Source organism: Oikopleura dioica, chromosome XSR, assembly GCF_907165135.1.
Source record: "Oikopleura dioica chromosome XSR, OKI2018_I68_1.0, whole genome shotgun sequence".
NCBI lineage: Eukaryota > Metazoa > Chordata > Appendicularia > Copelata > Oikopleuridae > Oikopleura > Oikopleura dioica.
In genome coordinates, this window is record NC_137294.1 from 8961366 (window position 1) to 8979272 (window position 17907).

Below are 17907 nucleotides of genomic sequence, written 5' to 3' on the forward strand. Positions count from 1 at the left end.
ACTAATTACTCGGCTAATGGCAACTTTGCACAAGCACTTCCAGAAAAAAGCATTGAATACCTAATATAAGCAAACTTAAGTGCATGCATATGAATTCGGAATTCCTCGTCAAAGTTAACCCATTTCAAGAAGTGTTTTTCATTAAATTTCATTTAGCGAAATTCTGCCGATCAGGAGGAACCTTACATTTTTAGTGAATTAGTATCTATGAGTCAGAGTTTACCAGGAGGTAAGGCGATCTACATAATTTACAAATGTACACTGACAGAAAATCGTGGAAATATGTTTTGTTTGTGTGTTTCAAGCTTGACGTATGTATTCGATTGCGTTTCTTGATATTCTGCTGACTGAAATGAAGACATATGAATTTGATATAGGGTCACTGCGGCGCGAGCCGCAAACGTTTTATTTTTGGCGAACAAGATTTATGTTTGGTGAGTTTTGTTGATGCGTCTTCTATTTACAGTGAAGGTCATTTCTGCTTTTCGTGGTTTTCGTCGTCTTCTGGAGAGCGCGAATAAGTATCTCCTCGATTTGGAAATTTTGCCTCCACTGCGGGCCGAAATGGCAGCGGTTTCCGCCGACAGCTTTGAAAATTTCTGAAAGCACAATAAGTTTTTGAAAGTAGTTTCCTAACCAACCTCGCTCCAACGATAGGAGCACCATCAAGAAGGAAGAATGCGGAGGTCATTTCGTGTCAGGTGTGACCTCCCTAAACTCCCCACTTGATTTCGTCCACAGATCATCCAGTACGACAGTGATTGTTCTTTCAATCAACCAAGCGTCAATCGATCTTCGGTTTTGATTTCATCATTTTTCGATTTGTTTTTTTCATTTTTCGTCATTTTAGGTCATTTAGGATATTTATACATTACGGGTGTTATTAATGAGTTCAGGATAATTAATTTAATTCTCAAAATCAAAAGTTGAATTTACATTGCGGCATAAGCAAATGCCAAGTCGAAGTTATTTCCTGAATCGATCAACGCTTTTGAAAGCCTTTTCCGATCGATTACTCGGGGTACGCGAAGGGGTAGAGTAATTTACGCATGAAACTATTTACAAATGTTACTGTGCTAACTACCCACCAAACTAGTCCTGCTTCTATGATAAGAACTTTTTTTCTTTTCAAAAATATTTCAGCACCGGATTAATATTGGTGAGTAGACGCGCGTAAATCTATCGTAAGTCTAGTTGCCCTCAGCAGCAGCAGCGGCGAGTTTGGCTTCACGTTCTTCCTTTCGCTTTCTCTTTAAGATAATTTTAGTTGTTTTGAAAAAGCAAGATAAATTCTTTTCCACTTCTTTGAGTTTATTTTCGCGCTTTCAGCCTGATAAGCTTCAGTTCGCTCCACTCAATGTTAGAAGTTTTGACGGTGATCGCACGTTCTCTAATTTCAAGTTGAACTGACCTTGAGTTTCTGTGGATTGGTTGGATAGCTTCGTCTTCGCTTTTGCATTCGGCGCATGTTCTCCTGGATCCTGTCGATGTAGTTACCTCGTTTGTCCTTGCACCAGGGGCCCTATTCGGTTAACGCAAAGTAAAACACTGCTTCTGGCTGAAGCGTCAAGTACCTTAGAAACGTAGGATCGAACCCAGTTTGACATAGCATTGTGCATTTTGTTGATTCTGAGGATGATCTCTGCTCGTTCCTTGATTTCTTCATCCAAATCACCACCACGGCTTATAGCAGCGTCTTTCATGTCTTCGATGAGGTCTGTTAGATCGTTGCATTCCTTGAAACATTATTTTCTAAATTCTTGAACAGACAACGAACCTCAGCTGTAGCTTCGTCGACGGAGTAGACATCCATGCCATCACAATTTTCGAGGTAGAGTTCTTCCAGCATGTCAACGCTTACTGGCCCATCAACCTGAATATTAATGCTCAGAGGACGACTGAGCTCACGTCACAAACCTGCGAGAGTTCGGTATCAATAAGGTCTCGGGCAACCTGATCGACGACGCCATCATCTTCATCGAGAATGTTGTCTTCGTTTTCTTCAGCGTCGCGTCTGAAATAGGTTAATTAACGTTCTAATTTTCTTAAATTAGAATGTGCTCTCTCTCTCTTCCTCGTTTCGATAGAAATTTCTCCATGTGGAGCATTATTAGTAATATCCTCGTACGCAGCGGGATAATGGGCTTACCGATCTCTGTTCTTTCTCTTGTTATGTTTCTTCTGTCGATCACTGCAAACTCGCCGGGCCTTGATGAAGGTCCAGTACATTTTCTTCTGCTTTTTGAGACAGCGGCATTGGTAGGCCGGCCTAAACACGTTTTGTTACAACCCGGCTGACGGGAAAAAACCTACTTGTCAATGTAGAATTTGCAGACTTTGGTCAGATTGTCAACAATTTTCGTCAACCGACCGCCGCGTTCAGGATATTCCCAATCCTTTCTGATGCATTGCTTATTCGATCTTGCAAAGCGATGCAATTCGGCTGAAATAATACAAATAAGAAATAAGCCTTCAAGTGCTTCTTGACTTGATGTTTTGACTTATGTTCGTTCTCTTGGCTTTTGTTAGTGATAAAATTGTCTTGCTGTCAGCGCATTCTGCTTTATCGCTGCTCTGCGCTATACACTAGTAAACCTAAGTTAATTTAGACGGGGCCGTTCCGTCTCCAAGTTCATAATTATAGAATTAGAAATTGCGAGAGGAAAAATTCGTCGGTCCACTTATGTGATAAATGGCAGTGTGCGAGCAAGCCACGTTTTCACGTTTCGATAAGGGCACTTGCTGAGTACCTCATCAGCTTTTATCTGTTCTTTGAATGAGGAGCGGAATTCCTCAAAATCTTGGCACGTATTTTAAATCGAGTCTTTAAAAGTGTCTGTTAGTCAATTTAACTAGCCCAGATTCAAAAATAAAAACATCCAATTTAATCGCTCGTTTTGGCTTTGTGACGATTTTTGTGTTTTCAAACAGCAAGATCGACTCATAATTTGTGGCGCACATTCGAAGCCTGCATAACTGCCCTCCTCATCCTTATTTTCACAACGCTGCTTTTGCGTAAAAAATAAGAAGCCGGATCTCTTTCTTACCTTCAGTTCTTTTCGGATTGACTCCAATCGCACCGAGCGCCAAAAACGTGCTGAGTTTCATGATGATATTTCACTAGAATTCAAAGTTGAGAAACAGTCGTAGACAGATGCCGTCATATTACCTTATTTGATACACGCGTGAGAGGGTCAGCCCTGCGTCGTTGCCAGTTGAATTTCGTTTCAATTCACTGTACTTTGGTTTAGAAATGCAGAGCTCAAACAAGAGACATTCTTGTATATTAAACTCTTTCATCAATGTCCCGCACGCAGTGGTAATGAAAACCTCTACTACGCTTAGAGTTTTGTTTTTTTTTTCTTATAAAAAAGCGTTGAACAAGAATCGAATTTCGATCACTAAAAAATTCACCAGCAAGAATCTCTCTGCTGACTTACTGCGTACGTTTTGATGTTTCTAAGTCGTGTTAATTACTTTTACAAAGCTCTTTTTCAAAACGTTCCACGTTCCAGATATTCTGATATTGGCGCTTGAAAATATCAATAAGGGTCCCTTCAGAGGGCAATGATTAGAGATGATGTTCATGTGTAGCGGACGATCGCGTAGGAACCGGTGGCGTTTCTAGTACTCTCCAGTCGCGGAGATCAAAATCACCCCACACACGTCCAAACAAAATGTCCCCAATTCTGATCTTTCGATTGAAATCGCCCATTACCCTATCGCTTCGATTTTGGGTAATGTGTATTCAAACATACTCAGTGGAAGGAGCGGACGCTTATCGAAAATTAAAATAATTCTTTTCGCTCGTAGTGTTATTTTTAGGAACTGTGCGCATTGAGATAGGCGGAATCGAATATTTGCATTACGACATTGAATTCGAGCTCCAGGATCTTTGTTTTTTGATCGTCAATCTTCAAAGCAACAGCTTCGGAATAACAATCTCCCACTGGATCAAGAACTAGACTAGGGCTCAATCCAAATAAAAAAGCTCAATAGACACTATTCTCCTGAGTCAGACCATCGGTTAGAACGGTAAGAACTCGTGAAGTTGATTGATTGAACAGCGAACAACTAGCCGCGACAGATCACAATGCTTTGCACCCACAAATTACATACTGTCATGGTGCTTTTCACAGCGCGAAAGAGAAAGATGTTTAAAATGGTAATTGGGCTCTGATTTTGGTATTTTCGTGAGACGTCATCCCGGCCAATTAAAATTAGCGCACGCAATTGTTTGTGCATTCCGCGCGCCACACATTTTGTTAATCTCCTTTGCACCACATGCGTCCTGGGCGAGGATTCGAAAGCCCATCTTGCAATATCTTACAAAATGTACCCCTTTGAAGAAAAAAGAAATGGTTGATTACAACTGCCCTCACGACAATTTCAAAAACCGCTTGATTCAATACTATATTTTTATATCTACTGAATTTGAAAACTATTATCTTTTCTTTTGGCTTATAAATCTACGTAGTTAACCATAAGCAATTGTGACTAGCTGATATATTTTCGTCAAAATGATTCTGGATTCTGCTCCCGTTAATCCAAGCATTTGTGGTGCCTGTAAATTGAGTCCTTCAAAAAAAGTTCTTCCTCGTAAAATAAGCACAGTTTTAAGAAAAATCTAAAGAGTGAGCTTCTAAAAAAGACTAAAATAAAAAATACTATTCATCCCTGATGAAGTATCGAAAGATCGAAATTGCAACTTAAAATTTAAGCTTTATCTTAAAATTAATATCGAAATATTTTTTTTTAATTTTGGTAAGTTTGAATATTTAGTTTTCGAGTACCTGGAACGATGAATCTATGAAAGCGTAAGTTTCTAAATCTCTCTGTTTCTAAACCTATGCCTGAAAAGTGCAGTAGCTAGGACGGAAATTGGCGTTGGTGCTGGTGTTGATCTCTCTGAGTGATCGTCTCGATTCCTCTTCTTTGAGTACTGATTTACTCGATCGTATTCGCTCCGTGCCCCGCTTGCAGCGCTAGAGCGCGAAAACGCGCCGTTTTCATGAAAATGAATTTTTTATGAAGCGCCAGAGAGCGGCACCTAGCATTCAAAGCTTAGCACAGCTGGATCGGGGTTTTTGATCTTCTGATCTTCATGAATAAGTAGCTCATGCTTTGTAGTAAACGTAAGAAACAAGCCGAACATAAAAATGACAAATTTACTCGATTGACGCTCTTTCCAATTGAAGAAATCCAAATTTAGTTTTAATCTGACTGCTCTTAATAAAATTGAACATTTAACAGAGTATCTGTTATGATCTGAAATAGAATATTTTTGGGTGGCGGGCGCCCAGGTTCACAATCGGTTGGTTCACAATTTTGTGAACTTGGTTCACAATTTCGGTCAAAAAAGTGACTCAAATTGACTGAAGGCCCGGTTGTAGAGAAAGTTAATAACTTCAAAAATGAGTTTCTCTATGAAATCAGGCGCGGAGCGCATACAGACCCCTGATTTCGTACTTTTAAAAAAATTGTGAACCGGGTTCACACAGATTGTGAACCGGGTTCACAATTGTGAATCTGGGCGCCCTACACCCATATTTTTTGATTGCATTTATTGGAGCTCGATCAATAATGAGAGCAGAAAATTTTCGAAACTTTCGTAAAAAAAATTTTTTTTTTAATTTTTTCCGTCGATTCGACGATTCCTTCGAGACGATCATTCGGAAAATAATAAAGATATCTAAGCCGTACAGTATTGAGTACTTGAAGATCTTATTTCATGTATTTGAGCCTGAAAATGAGCTAGAGCCAGAGAGATTTTCGAGAAAGCAGTTTTTGTTGTTCTTGAAAATTTCTCTAGAATTGACGTTGTTGTCAGAGCATTTTTCGGAGTTTTGGTCAGTCTTCGGATTTCGACTGTCCGAAACACGCAAATAACAGGTAGTAAATACTTTAATCTGCGCAAAAAATAATTTCACTTTCAAGCCCGAAGAAAAACGAGCACAGGCTCATGACTTGGACCAACTCTGAGAGACACGGATGGATTCAATCCGTGTTCCAAGTTCAACAATATCCTGAAAGAGGGAGCACTCAAGATCACTGAAACCTGAATAAAATCAATTTCTTACTCTATATTGTGTTATTAGTTTATTGTAGAGCTGAGTCGAATCGTAGAACGGTGGCAGTGTAGTTTCGATTTGAGCTGAGATTTATTCTTCAAGTTTGAAGAAGGAACGAGTTGGTTTAGAAAATTTCTCGAAGCGTAAGTGATGGATATCTAATTCAAATTCATCTGTTGCGATGGACTTAAGAATTTCCCGGGCTGCCACCACTAGAATGTCTCCCGTTGTGGCCGCCGCATTAGTTAGCTGAGTCGCGATCCAAAAAGGATGGGGACTGGGAAAGACGTACAGAAGAACGTGGAATGCAAGCTTACACACTTTCAATACGCTTCTTAAACTCGAACTTGAAGACGGTGACGTCGCTAAACAAGTAGCTAGAAAATGCGAGCCGGCGCGAGACTCAGCTGCAGAGGATTCAAACTGGCTGAATTAGATTTACGCAGTTATGTTTTTGTTACGCGGAGTAATTGCTCCAAACAATTTAAACTTGACAAAAATAGAAGATTGTTGTTTCTACCGCTTTAATCCCTTGTTTGAGAAATCCTTCTGCAAATTAGTGAGATTATGATGCCCTCTATTTACGCGGCAATTAGGAAAGTTGTCGGTAATTAGTGAGCACAGCTTTCGCCAATCAAAACCAGTCATTGTCTTGTCAATTAACTTTGTACATTCGAGCGGGCCCCAAACACAGGAAACACGAGTTCCTTGCTAGAAGCTTTTGAGTCGCCCAGTTCAAGTCATAAATCCGAAATAATACTGAGATTAATCTGGGCCGATAATATCGGCATTATTTATCAACAAATATGTCTCGGCACCAGCCGCGCGAGTTCTACATTTTCATCATCAATTTACGCGCCAGTCTTATCACGAAAAGGACTGCCGGAACTCAAAAATCCCAGAAGCGGCCGGCTCCTAGAGAAGATAAGGAGATTATCGCTCCAGTGTCCTTACTGACGCATATTTACTCGTAAGAACGCGGGTCAAAACGTGAAGGAGAACCACAGTGAAGCGTTGAATCGATTGTTCGATAGAAAGAGGGATGATATTTTATGACCGCGGGCGAAATCTCACACTGAGAGTGTGATGGTGCATTTTATCGGTTCAAAGCGTAAAAAATCCGAGTTTGAAGTAAGCAGCTTATAGTTGATGCTTGATGGGGGCAATTTTGAGCAGTTAACCTTTTTGTACCTAATTTAAATGACCACTGTTTTTTGCTGGCTCAAAACCGAAAAAATCATATTAAAATTATAAGGGCGGGGATTTAATGAGCCTGTGAATTGAGTTCCACTTGCTAAGCGATGAAGCAATGCGAATAGAAGCAGCCCAGAAGCTTACACGTGTAGACTAGCATCGCCATCTTAGCTATGACGGGAATGCCGCAAATAATGCCAGCAGCACGACGAATTCCCTGCATCTTTAAGAGTACAACCGTATATTGCGCCTCTTCTAGCTTCTCGCCGAGAAATCGTTTTTTTTCCAAAATGGCACGTAAAATTCTTCCTGGAAAAGAAGTAGTCTGCGTCGTGGCATTGTTTCAGGTACGTGGCGTTGTAATTTAGGCCGCAAAACACTCAGTTCCAGACCCATGCTTACTTTCTGCGGTAATTAATTTGAAAGTTTATTTGAAAACGGCCGCCAGCGAGTCACAGCTGAGAAGACCAGCATATTCCCCACAATTCACCAATTTGTAAGTGTCGCCTTGGAGTATCCCAAGCCACGTTCTCAATCAAACTTCGTGGAACTGGCACCAGTCGACGCACAGGAAACGAGTCCCTTTTAAACGCAGGTGCTTACTGCGTCGCCTTGGACAAGATCGAATGCGCCAAAAAAGCATATATGGAGCTGAAGGTGTCGAGCAAATTATGCGTCTTGTGGTCAGCGAATTGCCAGCAAGCGCTCTAAGCTGTCAACATCATGTGAGTCTATTTTTTTAATAAGCAAGATGGCCCTTGAGATCTGCTTCGAATCTCTTTCTGAATTTAGCAGAAAGCAAGTCGCCACGTTGAATGCTTTAGAGCGCGCTTCTTTTATCTCCACAAAGTGAATTTCATACCGCCAAAATAGATATCGCAAACGAATTCTGAATTTTCCAAATATCTGCGGCCGGCAATAAACGAGACCTAGATCGACTTAATTATGGAATGGCTGTTGACGGCTGCTAAAAGAAGCGGCGGATCAGAAGCAGACAAACTTAGATTTTTTAGAAATGCAGGCGGTCAGTAATGACAGCGCGGGTGCCTGAGAACGTGGAATTGTGGCGTCTCAATCGCAACAGTCCCGCACCAAATTTAGATAACTCTTTCCACGTTCCACAATAATGAATACCTCCCCCTTCAGAAACATGCCAAAGCCATGTACAATCCAGAACTCGCTTCCATTCATTTCAGCCGTCCAGGAGAAATTGCTGTTACAAACAAAAAGTACGCCGATGACGAAAGCGAATTAATTTTCAAAATTAGCTTGAGACTCTGTTCCTCCTCTCATCAAATCAGTTTCGCGCTCCTCGGCGCAGGTGCATCAGCATTAAGACCGTTGCCAACATTACCAACTACGAGGCCAAATTGACACATGAAATTGCGAGTCTCTCTCGCGAGGACGTGGAAACATTTTTGAGAAAACAAGCAGTGAATTTACTTCTTGTAAGGCTCCAATTATCTTCCCAATGCGAAAGTCCAACTCGATGAGCGTGACTTTGACAAGCATCAAACTCATGTCAACATTGATTGCCAGATTTTCGCTTTTAAAATCAATTGTCCAGCAGAATACATTATTTTTGTTTTGGAAGACTTGCTCGGCGAGACAAGGAAGTCCGTGGGCGTTGCTCAATGTCAACATAATCATAGTGATATAAAAAGAAGTCCCAGCAGGTAAGAGTCATGATTACAATGTAGATTGAAAATTTGAATCAAAATCGTACAGCTCGATAATTGAGAGAAAATCGTAACGTTGGAAACAACATGAAAGCGCCTGAAATGTACAAAGTAAACCCGCAATTACCTACTTCATCGTCATCATGACTGGAGATCATGACGAGTCGTCGACGACTGGCAAACGTCAAGTTAAAATGATTAAGCGCTGGTCGCTCTATCACTTTCTCACTAACACTTTTGAAGAATCACTCTAAGAAACCTACCTTTCCTCTGATCCACTCTGATAATTAATTTTAATCCTGTTTTCTTGATTCTACTGATAGAAACGAATAAATGATTATATGTGATTGTAAATCCTATTTTTCTTTTGAAGACCGTATTCTCATTTCGTTCACGTTTATTTTTGGTTTGTTAAAAATCTGTTTCCCGGAGCAAAAATGCTACGACAACTGTCCGAACAAGAATTGATGGTCCTTTTCTCAGGATCCATTTTAGCTCGCTTTGGTTTCAGATTTGAACCGATCTCCAAGTAGTGCTTTGTGTTCCGCCTTCTTTTACTTTAATACGCCGCTCGTTCCAGCACCAGGCGAAGCTGTAAGGCTCTGAATTGAGATTCATGACTATTTTTTCCTTCTTTTTCAATTATTGCTGCGAGTTATAATTTAAATTTGTGAAGATTTTCTTTTGCTCTAGTAGCCAGAGTATTTTTATCAGACGATCAAGATGCTCTTGAAAGGCAAAGGACAATAAAACGACCACAAAAAACATCGTGGGAGATAAGGGTGGCCCTCAAAACATTTGAAGCAAAGTTTCAGTGGAAATGTTTCTGTGGCTTCTGAAACAAAGCTCTTCAATGTTTATCGATCCTTAAAATTCTGTCGTCGCCATCTAATTGGCATCCTTAGTACTTCATATTCTCTAGAATTTTACAATACTGAATTAAACTGGTTCAGAGCAAAGCTACCACAGTAATTACCTGTTGAGTAAGGCTTCTTCTTTTTGCATTTTGAAGAAAGTCGGCGACGGAAATGAACATCTATGAATCGACATTCCAATTCCAGCCAAACCAAAAGTTGCTAAGAAAGAGATTTACAAATTGATTCTCTTTGGAAAATGCAAATCTCCAAGAACAAGAAGTTTATTGAAAAACGGGCTAACTCGCTAAACCCGTTAATTATTTTCGAAGTCTCGACTTTGGCGTTGACCGCAATTCCTGACTATCGTTTATTTTCAAAACAATGCGTTTCCTTGTCTTTTAAGTTTACAATTGGTTTGACGTGGAAATCTACTAACAAAATATTCACTATTTTTAGACAACGCGGATTAATAATAATTGCCCTCGAATTCGAGGTACGCTATTAATGATCCTTTGTCACTTGTCTTCGGAGTTAACCTTGTGCTATAAAGATTGAAAGCCTTTGCTTACAAAACATAGATCGGGGGTAAAATAATTTAGAGAGGGCCACGCTCAGTCCTCATATAACTGGAGCGCTTGTTTGCTTGCCTAGGATCATCCTATTTACGCCGTACACAAGTACAAATAATTAACACTCGACTTCGTCCTTATTCCTACAAAGTAGCTTATTTACTCCTCGCACTGAAACGTTCCATAAGTGATAAATTTAGTGAACTCGTTATTCACTCACTTCGAAGAAATCGTTTCTCAAATGTTTCTGTTTAGAGCTAATTTAATCCTGCTTGATGATTTTATTGCAATAAATTGAGCATTTTGAATGTATTTCCGCTAATTTTGAGACTTCGATTTCTTCCGATAGAGATTTGCTTTCTTGAAAAAAAAAGAAACTGACTTTCTAAAGAACGTCATCGCTAGTAATACTCTGTTCTGGACTTGAGTTTTATGAGCTGGCCTAAAATTTTTATAATTTGATGTAAATCACGTGTCTGGTATTCTCTGTCAATCTGCTGCTGTAATTCTGCTCGCGCTGCTTCGTCCATTCGTAATTACGAAGAGGTGGAAATCGTTGAATTCTCGAGAGGAACGAAGATCGCAGTCTTGGCGAAATTTAGGGGATGTAATGTAGTGGCAAAATTAAATTAATTCGGCGCAGAAAGCGCTCTGCCCCCCGCGGCTGGACGGCTCATTATCATGCTCGACCATTGTCGTCCTCTCGACGTGGACGCCCTTCAACTGCTCCAATACTGTAGTGCGCTTCTTCTTGAGCCAATCTGTCTGTGAGCTTCACAAGCAAGGCATACTTTATGTTTATACGTTTTTTTATTCCAGCGTCTTCCGCCTTCTACAACCGACATACAGCAAGTGCGACAATTAAAAAATCATTTTCCGGCATAATGTTCATTCCCAAGTCCTAACGCATCTACAACGACACCACATTTAATTGCCAGGATGTGGAAGAAAACGATGTTTTTTAGAAAATGTTTCGTGAATTATTTTTGTGAAATCAGCGAATTTATAAATATTGCTGTTTTGAAAAAGGCAATAAATAGCGTAAAGATCGTGGGAAATCGAGCTCGAATTTCGTTGAAATAGTATGAGAACGCAGGTAGAACTGGGAAGTGGACAATGGATGGGGCTAACATAACCGTCCCTTTCATTATTTTTTGTTAGTGTTATTACAAGTATTTGGAAAGCTTGCACAGTAGCTTCAACCAGAAGATTGCCACGATATCGTTTTCTAAAAAGAACGTCTCGAAATAAATGAATTCAAACGTTCAGGTGGCGTTGGCGAAACTCGAAAATGGAAATAAAAAACAATGTCGCACTAAGTAAATTCAGGAACATTGTTGGCGTCGATTTTCTAGTATTTAGACTAACTTAATCAAAATTTACTGCCAACAGTACTGATTCTAGAGCGCACTGGATGTACAAATAGGGTCCATTATCTGACAGAAATAGGGGAAGGATAAATATTTCGGCAACGTTAGACAACACTTTCGACATTGGTTTATAAACACGTAGCACTGGTGATTTCGCTTTCAGAAACTCAGATTTATGGCTTTTGATTTTCACCGTTTTTAAATTGAGAGATAGCTAGCATGAATGAGATTTGCGAAGACAAACAAGTAAGCTCACATACTTTAGTCTAACTCATCAATCTCGAATTCTAGCCACAGCTGCTCTGTCTTCAAACTATTCTAGTCAGGAAAGTGATTTATTTCCGATATCATCAGATTCAAAGAGTTGGCCCTGGAGTTTTAGCGTAGCATTTCTCTTTGATGATTTTTGATCACTTTTGGTAGACACGGCGAGGGCCCATGCCATCGTCTATCACCTAAAGAAAAGGCTCTTTGTCCAAAAACATGTCAGACTTGCAATGGACCTGGTTGCCAGCCAAGTTTTTCACTTTCAATGCATACAGTATTCTCATTCTTATTTTATTAGCTCTAAGTTTACCGATTTATCTGGACCATCGTCTATGTCTTACATGAATCGTGCAACGCAGGAATAAGGGAGCTCAAATTGCGTTTAAAACTAAAACGTCATTGCATTAGATTTCTAGGTCGATACCGCAAATTGTAATTTCAATCACAAATATTAAGGCGCCGGGTAAAAACGATGACCTTGTGGTGACGCCATGTTCCGAGTCGAGTAAAACACGTGTCCTCTTTTAATTGAACCCTTTCCGTAACTGGTCCGAACAATTCGCTCGCCAAAGCAGCTGTTACCACTCGTGATCGCTGACGAGTAAAGAGACCCTTAACCAGAGCTCGCCGTTACGTGCTCGGAAATCTCATTCGGTATCAATTGTTTTTACGCGTTTTGTTTGAAAAACTGAAAAAGGATCAAGTTGTACGATGCGACTTGGAGTTTATTTCACCATATTACAATTGTGACTTGCTTGAAGCGAGTGAGCGTTTAAGCTGCAAAAGAACATGTCGTCTGTGCCCGGACCAGGTCGCAACTGTGTCTATTGATTATTCCGATAATCCGATGGGCTGGGGCTCACCTAATTACGATTATGAAAGTACTACAAGGAGTTTTGACACAAGCACGACGAGGTATGAAGTAACTGGATATACCACAGAATATATTGCGACGACTTCCGGGCCACCCAACCTCGAACAGGATTTGGTCAACTCATACTAGCTTGTTCTCAAGATGATCATATTTTATAAAAAAAACTGCTAGTTCACCCAGAAATAGAGCACACGTACACAGCAGTCGTCTCCAAAGATAACCGAGTCAGTCAAAACGACGAAAGAGCCAAGCCTCGTCCCTTCTGAGAATGGAGTCCCGATAATGCCGGTCCAGCCTGGTATCCTTTGGCCGAGTTCTACCGATTCACCATTTTTAATGCCGCTATGGCTTCCTCTGTGGGTGGTGATTCTCGTCGGTATCGGATCAATTCTTGTAACTTCTATTTGTTGCTGCGCGTGTTTCAGGTAATCTACGCATTTTTTCGCATTAATTGATGGCTTATGGATGGTCGTTTGTTCAAAAAACAAGCAGCGAAATATTTTGAGACAAGTTGGAGGGACGTCTACATAAGCATCCTTTAGGATCAATTTTTTAGGTTCAGAATGTGGCAAATGCGAGTACAACATTATAACGAGGTCAAGAAGCTTCAGAAGCGAGTCAAGAAGGCTGAGAAAGATAAAGAAAACGACAAAGAAAACGAGAAGAATAAAGAAAGACCAATCGACTCTTCCACAATGCCCGGGTCGCCACCACAGTACTCTGAACGAATGTCGGACATATCAAGCATTCGCACGGCTACCACTATTCGTACTGATCGTGAAACGCTGAAGGTTTGTCAACGAAATGTAAATCGAATTAACTTCCTTGGTTGTTAAGGCGTTGTGAAAAACAGTAAGAGGAGTAACACTTTTTAGAGTGCGAAACGCTCACGGAAGCCCGATTTGAAAGATATTTCGGAAGAAGTGATGGAGGAAGCAGAGCCCCTTAAATCCAAGGACGTGTCTCCACGGGCGTCATCAACTGTAAGTCTTCACTAGATTGCAGTGCTAGAATAGATTTACCACTGTGGCTATTTATGAGAGCGGCGAAGCTAATACCCGCAATCAGTGCGACTAAATGCGTTTTGTACTTACGTGCTTCTGACTATCGGGTTTCAATTGAACCTTCCAAAGGTGGCACTTTAACTTTGCAGACGCTAACTAACCCCGGGTGTTATGAGAGCGAATAGGCACCACAGAGGCCAACCACAACCGGAAGCAGAAGCGCCGAGTTACGAATGGATAAGCACACGCGTGTTGACTTTCCACCGAATTCGATAACGCTTCTAACCAATCTAAAAAATATTTTCTGTATCAGTTTTACTGAACCTATCGTAGGGCAGTAGGTCGTATGATCGATTTGCCTAGAATCACTCAACTTATTTATGATACCGCTTTTCTCTAGCTAAAAACACTGAAATACGCGATTACTCCGTCGACCGCGTTTTCTTTAACGTCATTTCGCTTTCAGCTGGGTGCAGTGGTTTCTTATTTAGCCGCAGTCTTAGTGCCCCGGAATCCAAAATCCTGTTATAGAGGGACTTTGGGCGTTCACGAAGTTCCGTCAACAACAGGGCGATGACGAGTTTGCTTTAATCAAAATAATGAAGTAAAACGAATATTAAAAAAGCGGTCGCGTCCCCAAACAGGACGGACGTGTAAAGATTGAACAAGCACCATCGTTTATAGTCGATACACAGGCAAGAAAATGACGTGCACGCCCGTTTCTTCAGCGGAATAGCACATTTCTCTGTAGGTGACATGACCACGTTTTTAATAATTATCCTTAATGACGCCGTAATTAAGCGATATCAGAGTTAAGTGTCTCGCGATAAATTTTTCTGTCGCGCACACTGATATCTCTATAAGAAGGTTTTCTTGAAACATTCTCCAAATGAATTGACATTCCGCAGCTTTGATCACCGGTGTACTTTCAGAATATGACTGTAAAAGAAGAAGCAACGAAGAATGTAGCACAGCCCCAAGAAGAAAATTACTTGGAAATAGAAACAACGAAGGAAACCTCAAAATCGGGCTTGGGTCCATGCGACATTTTCTTCTCTATATTATGTCGCGGCAGAATTTTTTCTAAATCACTTAATTCTTAGCGGCACAGGTGGCCAAACTATGTAGTCACTTATTTATGACAGGTATTTAATGACAATGTTCCACTCGGGGCGCGTCCTTCCGACAATTAATTGATTTGTTTAGACCTAAAGAACTAAAAATAAATCGCCAAATTAATCCCAAAAGTACTATTATTTCTGATCCCACTAAGACACATCCGGCAGTGCCGGAGAAACCGCTGAATCTTGAGAAATCAACTAGCACTGAAAAAGAAACCCAATTGCCGAAAAATATCCATGCTAAGAAGGTGAGTATTTCGGGAAAAATGTTCACTGAAATTTTGTTTAAAAATGATGTTTTTTGATTATAGTACAAAGCTGCCCCTCCACCAAGACCGAATGAGCCTCCACCAGTTCCAGCTGCTCAAAGAAGATCTTTTATAACGACTAAAACTACTGCCACTCAGATCGAAGAAGAACCCCTTCTATGGAGGTAATATAATGATTTGAAGCATGATGCCTCAGGCATCTAACAGTAATTTTAAGACTTTTAATTTCCCTTCGCCGAAAATGGAATCGATTGACCTCAACTTGAAAAGACCACAAAATCGAGCTGGCGAAGACGAGCTCATACAGTTAGAAACCGAAGTGCGTAAGAAAATAGGGAAAATTTACGAAAAGATTACTGGATTTGTACAACAAGGAGCTCTCACTCCAAATACAGTGAGACAAAGTTTTCCTAATTACGAAAAAGGGCATGGTTTAGAAAAATATAGATAGTCGATAAAACGAGTGAAATCACGAACGTAAGAAAATAGTAGACTTCCTTTTTAAAACCGAAGATGTGCACGGAGGTAATCCTTCAGGATCCGCGAGGACAACGCATTGCTGGCGGTTTAGTTACGTTTACTCAACCATCTTTATCAGTGGTGAACAATAACACGCAAGAGGTTTTGTCACGACAAGTCACACCTGAAGCAGGAGCTTTCGATTTTACTTGTGACAACATTCTGTCGCAGCAAGGTAACGATTTGAACAGTAGTGGTGAAAACAGATTCACTTAGAAATTATGGAATACGCGAGCCTGATTATATCACCGTTATAATCACCGCAAAATTGGAATATTTTACGATAAACCTAAAAGGGCCGTTTTAATTCATCGAAGTTATGTAAATTAAGGTCGCGAATCCCGGACAATGAGTTATTATTCTATAAAGGAAGTGGTTGTTATTCCTTGATCAAGAACATTTAAGGCTATAACCTCTCTTTTGGCCTCTCTGGAAAACGGACTTCCCTTGGTCGATTTCAAAAATTTTAAGGGCAAACATACTTGTTTTCTCCTAAAAAATTCAAAAATGTCATCAAGAAATAGTTTTCTCAGGTAATTTTTTGCTCTAGAATCATTCAAAAATCGCCATTCGGTTTTCCGAGAAAACTGGAAGTTCTGAGGTAGAATTTATCCGATAATAATATTAAACAGAGCAAATTCTATGATTCTCACGGAAAAAATTACAAGAAATCGTCCAAATAATGATTATAGTTCTCTCTTCTTTTAAAACTCTTTTGTTTATAGACTGACGCTTGAGATCCGCGCAGCCAATCAGAGCGCGATGAATCGATTGACTCACACGCTCGCCAACAGCGCTCTCTTTTTGGCCTGGAGGATAGCACTCCGCGCAGCGCGTCCACGCGCATTTTTATCCTCAGGTGCCAGCACTAACATGGCGCTAGAATGAAAATTTGAACAGATATCGAAGATTTTTTCCGTGGGGATTGTAGAGAAGGCTTTAATCTATCAATTTATCTAAAAAAATCTACCTCTGTAATGGTAAAATTCTTCGGAAAACCGAATGGCGTTTTCTAAATGATTGTAAAGTCGTAATTTCGAGAGAAAAAAAAATTTTTGACCGTATTTCTGAAATCAACGATAGATTTTGAGTATATAAGTCCTTTTAATTTTTGAAATCGTCCAAGGGAAGTCCGTTTTCCAGAGAGGCCAAAAAGGAGGTTATAGCCTTAAGTTTACAATTCGGATCACTTAGAAAGGATGTTATCCCAGAAACAATTCCTGAAGAGACCTCACTAGAAGCGGTAAAATCTGAGATTCGACCACCATCATACGGTAACTTGATTCTTTTTAGACAAACACTTTACTAACTGAATTTTAAGATCAAGTTCAAATGATTTCAGAAAAGGGTTCATTCACATTTATGCCTCTTTTGATTATGAGACACGATATTTCGAGGGTAAGATGTTACGTCCAAAAGAGTGGAACCTAACCGCACAGGCCACAATAATTTTGTTCTGAACAAAATATTTTAAGGCGGAATTTCTGGAGCTTTTTGACCTCCGTATTAACACACTTGATGAGTATGTTTGAACCCTCTCTTTTGACGCTAACGAACTTCAACTGAAGCTGTTGGAGCAACAAAAAAAGGAAGTTTGCGATCCTCAAGTTGGAGACACCCCACCGCGTCCCAAACAAGAACCAGTGGCAACTGATGAGTTTCCGAAACAGGTCGCCAATGACCACAAATTAAGTGAGAACATGCAATCGAAAATGAGGATCTACGAAGAGAGTGCGAAAAATGATGATTATGACAGGGACGATGATGTGTGTTCTGAAAGCTCAAAGAGCACGCTTACCTCATCGAGCAGCTCCTCAATCTTGACATCGGGACGAGTTGAAAATAAAAGACTATTTTAATAGACACAAACTCTATTGATAATACTCGAAGTCACGTTTGATTAATTCATTTTCCGCGTGTGTTATTAGCGATAACCTAGCGTAATTAAGAAAACGCGACTTTTATTTTGACACTACTAAGTAAGTCTGGATCCCGCGGCTTTCATCGTAAACATTAATTATTTCCTTTTGTGCTAATGATAGCTTCTTGTCCACGTCAGTCTTGAAACTCGACAAAAGTATTCCGAAACAACACAAACTTTCTCAAAGTCGAC

At 40.2% G+C, this 17907-nt stretch overlaps 3 protein-coding genes across 3 annotated transcripts; 2 read left to right on the top strand and 1 right to left on the bottom strand.

Moving 5' to 3' along the window:
- Positions 1-367: 367 nt before the first annotated feature.
- Positions 368-4947, bottom strand: LOC145708601 (uncharacterized). Its single transcript, XM_081786288.1, has 11 exons — positions 4854-4947; positions 3170-3235; positions 3048-3120; positions 2314-2443; positions 2150-2269; positions 1918-2014; positions 1778-1873; positions 1575-1736; positions 1412-1522; positions 642-1250; positions 368-599 (listed from the first exon to the last, which is right to left on the bottom strand). Exons 3-10 carry the CDS (start codon positions 3106-3108, stop codon positions 1191-1193), a joined length of 837 nt encoding a protein of 278 aa, XP_081642414.1. The 5' UTR covers positions 3109-3120; positions 3170-3235; positions 4854-4947; the 3' UTR covers positions 368-599; positions 642-1190.
- An 8121-nt stretch (positions 4948-13068) lies between these two features.
- Positions 13069-15697, top strand: LOC145707023 (uncharacterized). Its single transcript, XM_081784497.1, has 7 exons — positions 13069-13306; positions 13438-13672; positions 13757-13864; positions 14818-14920; positions 15159-15254; positions 15318-15439; positions 15493-15697. The coding sequence occupies exons 1-5, from the start codon at positions 13164-13166 to the stop codon at positions 15194-15196; spliced, it is 627 nt and encodes a 208-aa protein (XP_081640623.1). The 5' UTR covers positions 13069-13163; the 3' UTR covers positions 15197-15254; positions 15318-15439; positions 15493-15697.
- A 26-nt stretch (positions 15698-15723) lies between these two features.
- LOC145709186 (uncharacterized) lies at positions 15724-17653 on the top strand. The gene is made up of 5 exons (XM_081786866.1): positions 15724-15969; positions 16126-16159; positions 16989-17068; positions 17116-17135; positions 17339-17653. The coding sequence occupies exons 1-5, from the start codon at positions 15789-15791 to the stop codon at positions 17651-17653; spliced, it is 630 nt and encodes a 209-aa protein (XP_081642992.1). The 5' UTR covers positions 15724-15788.
- Positions 17654-17907: the final 254 nt, after the last annotated feature.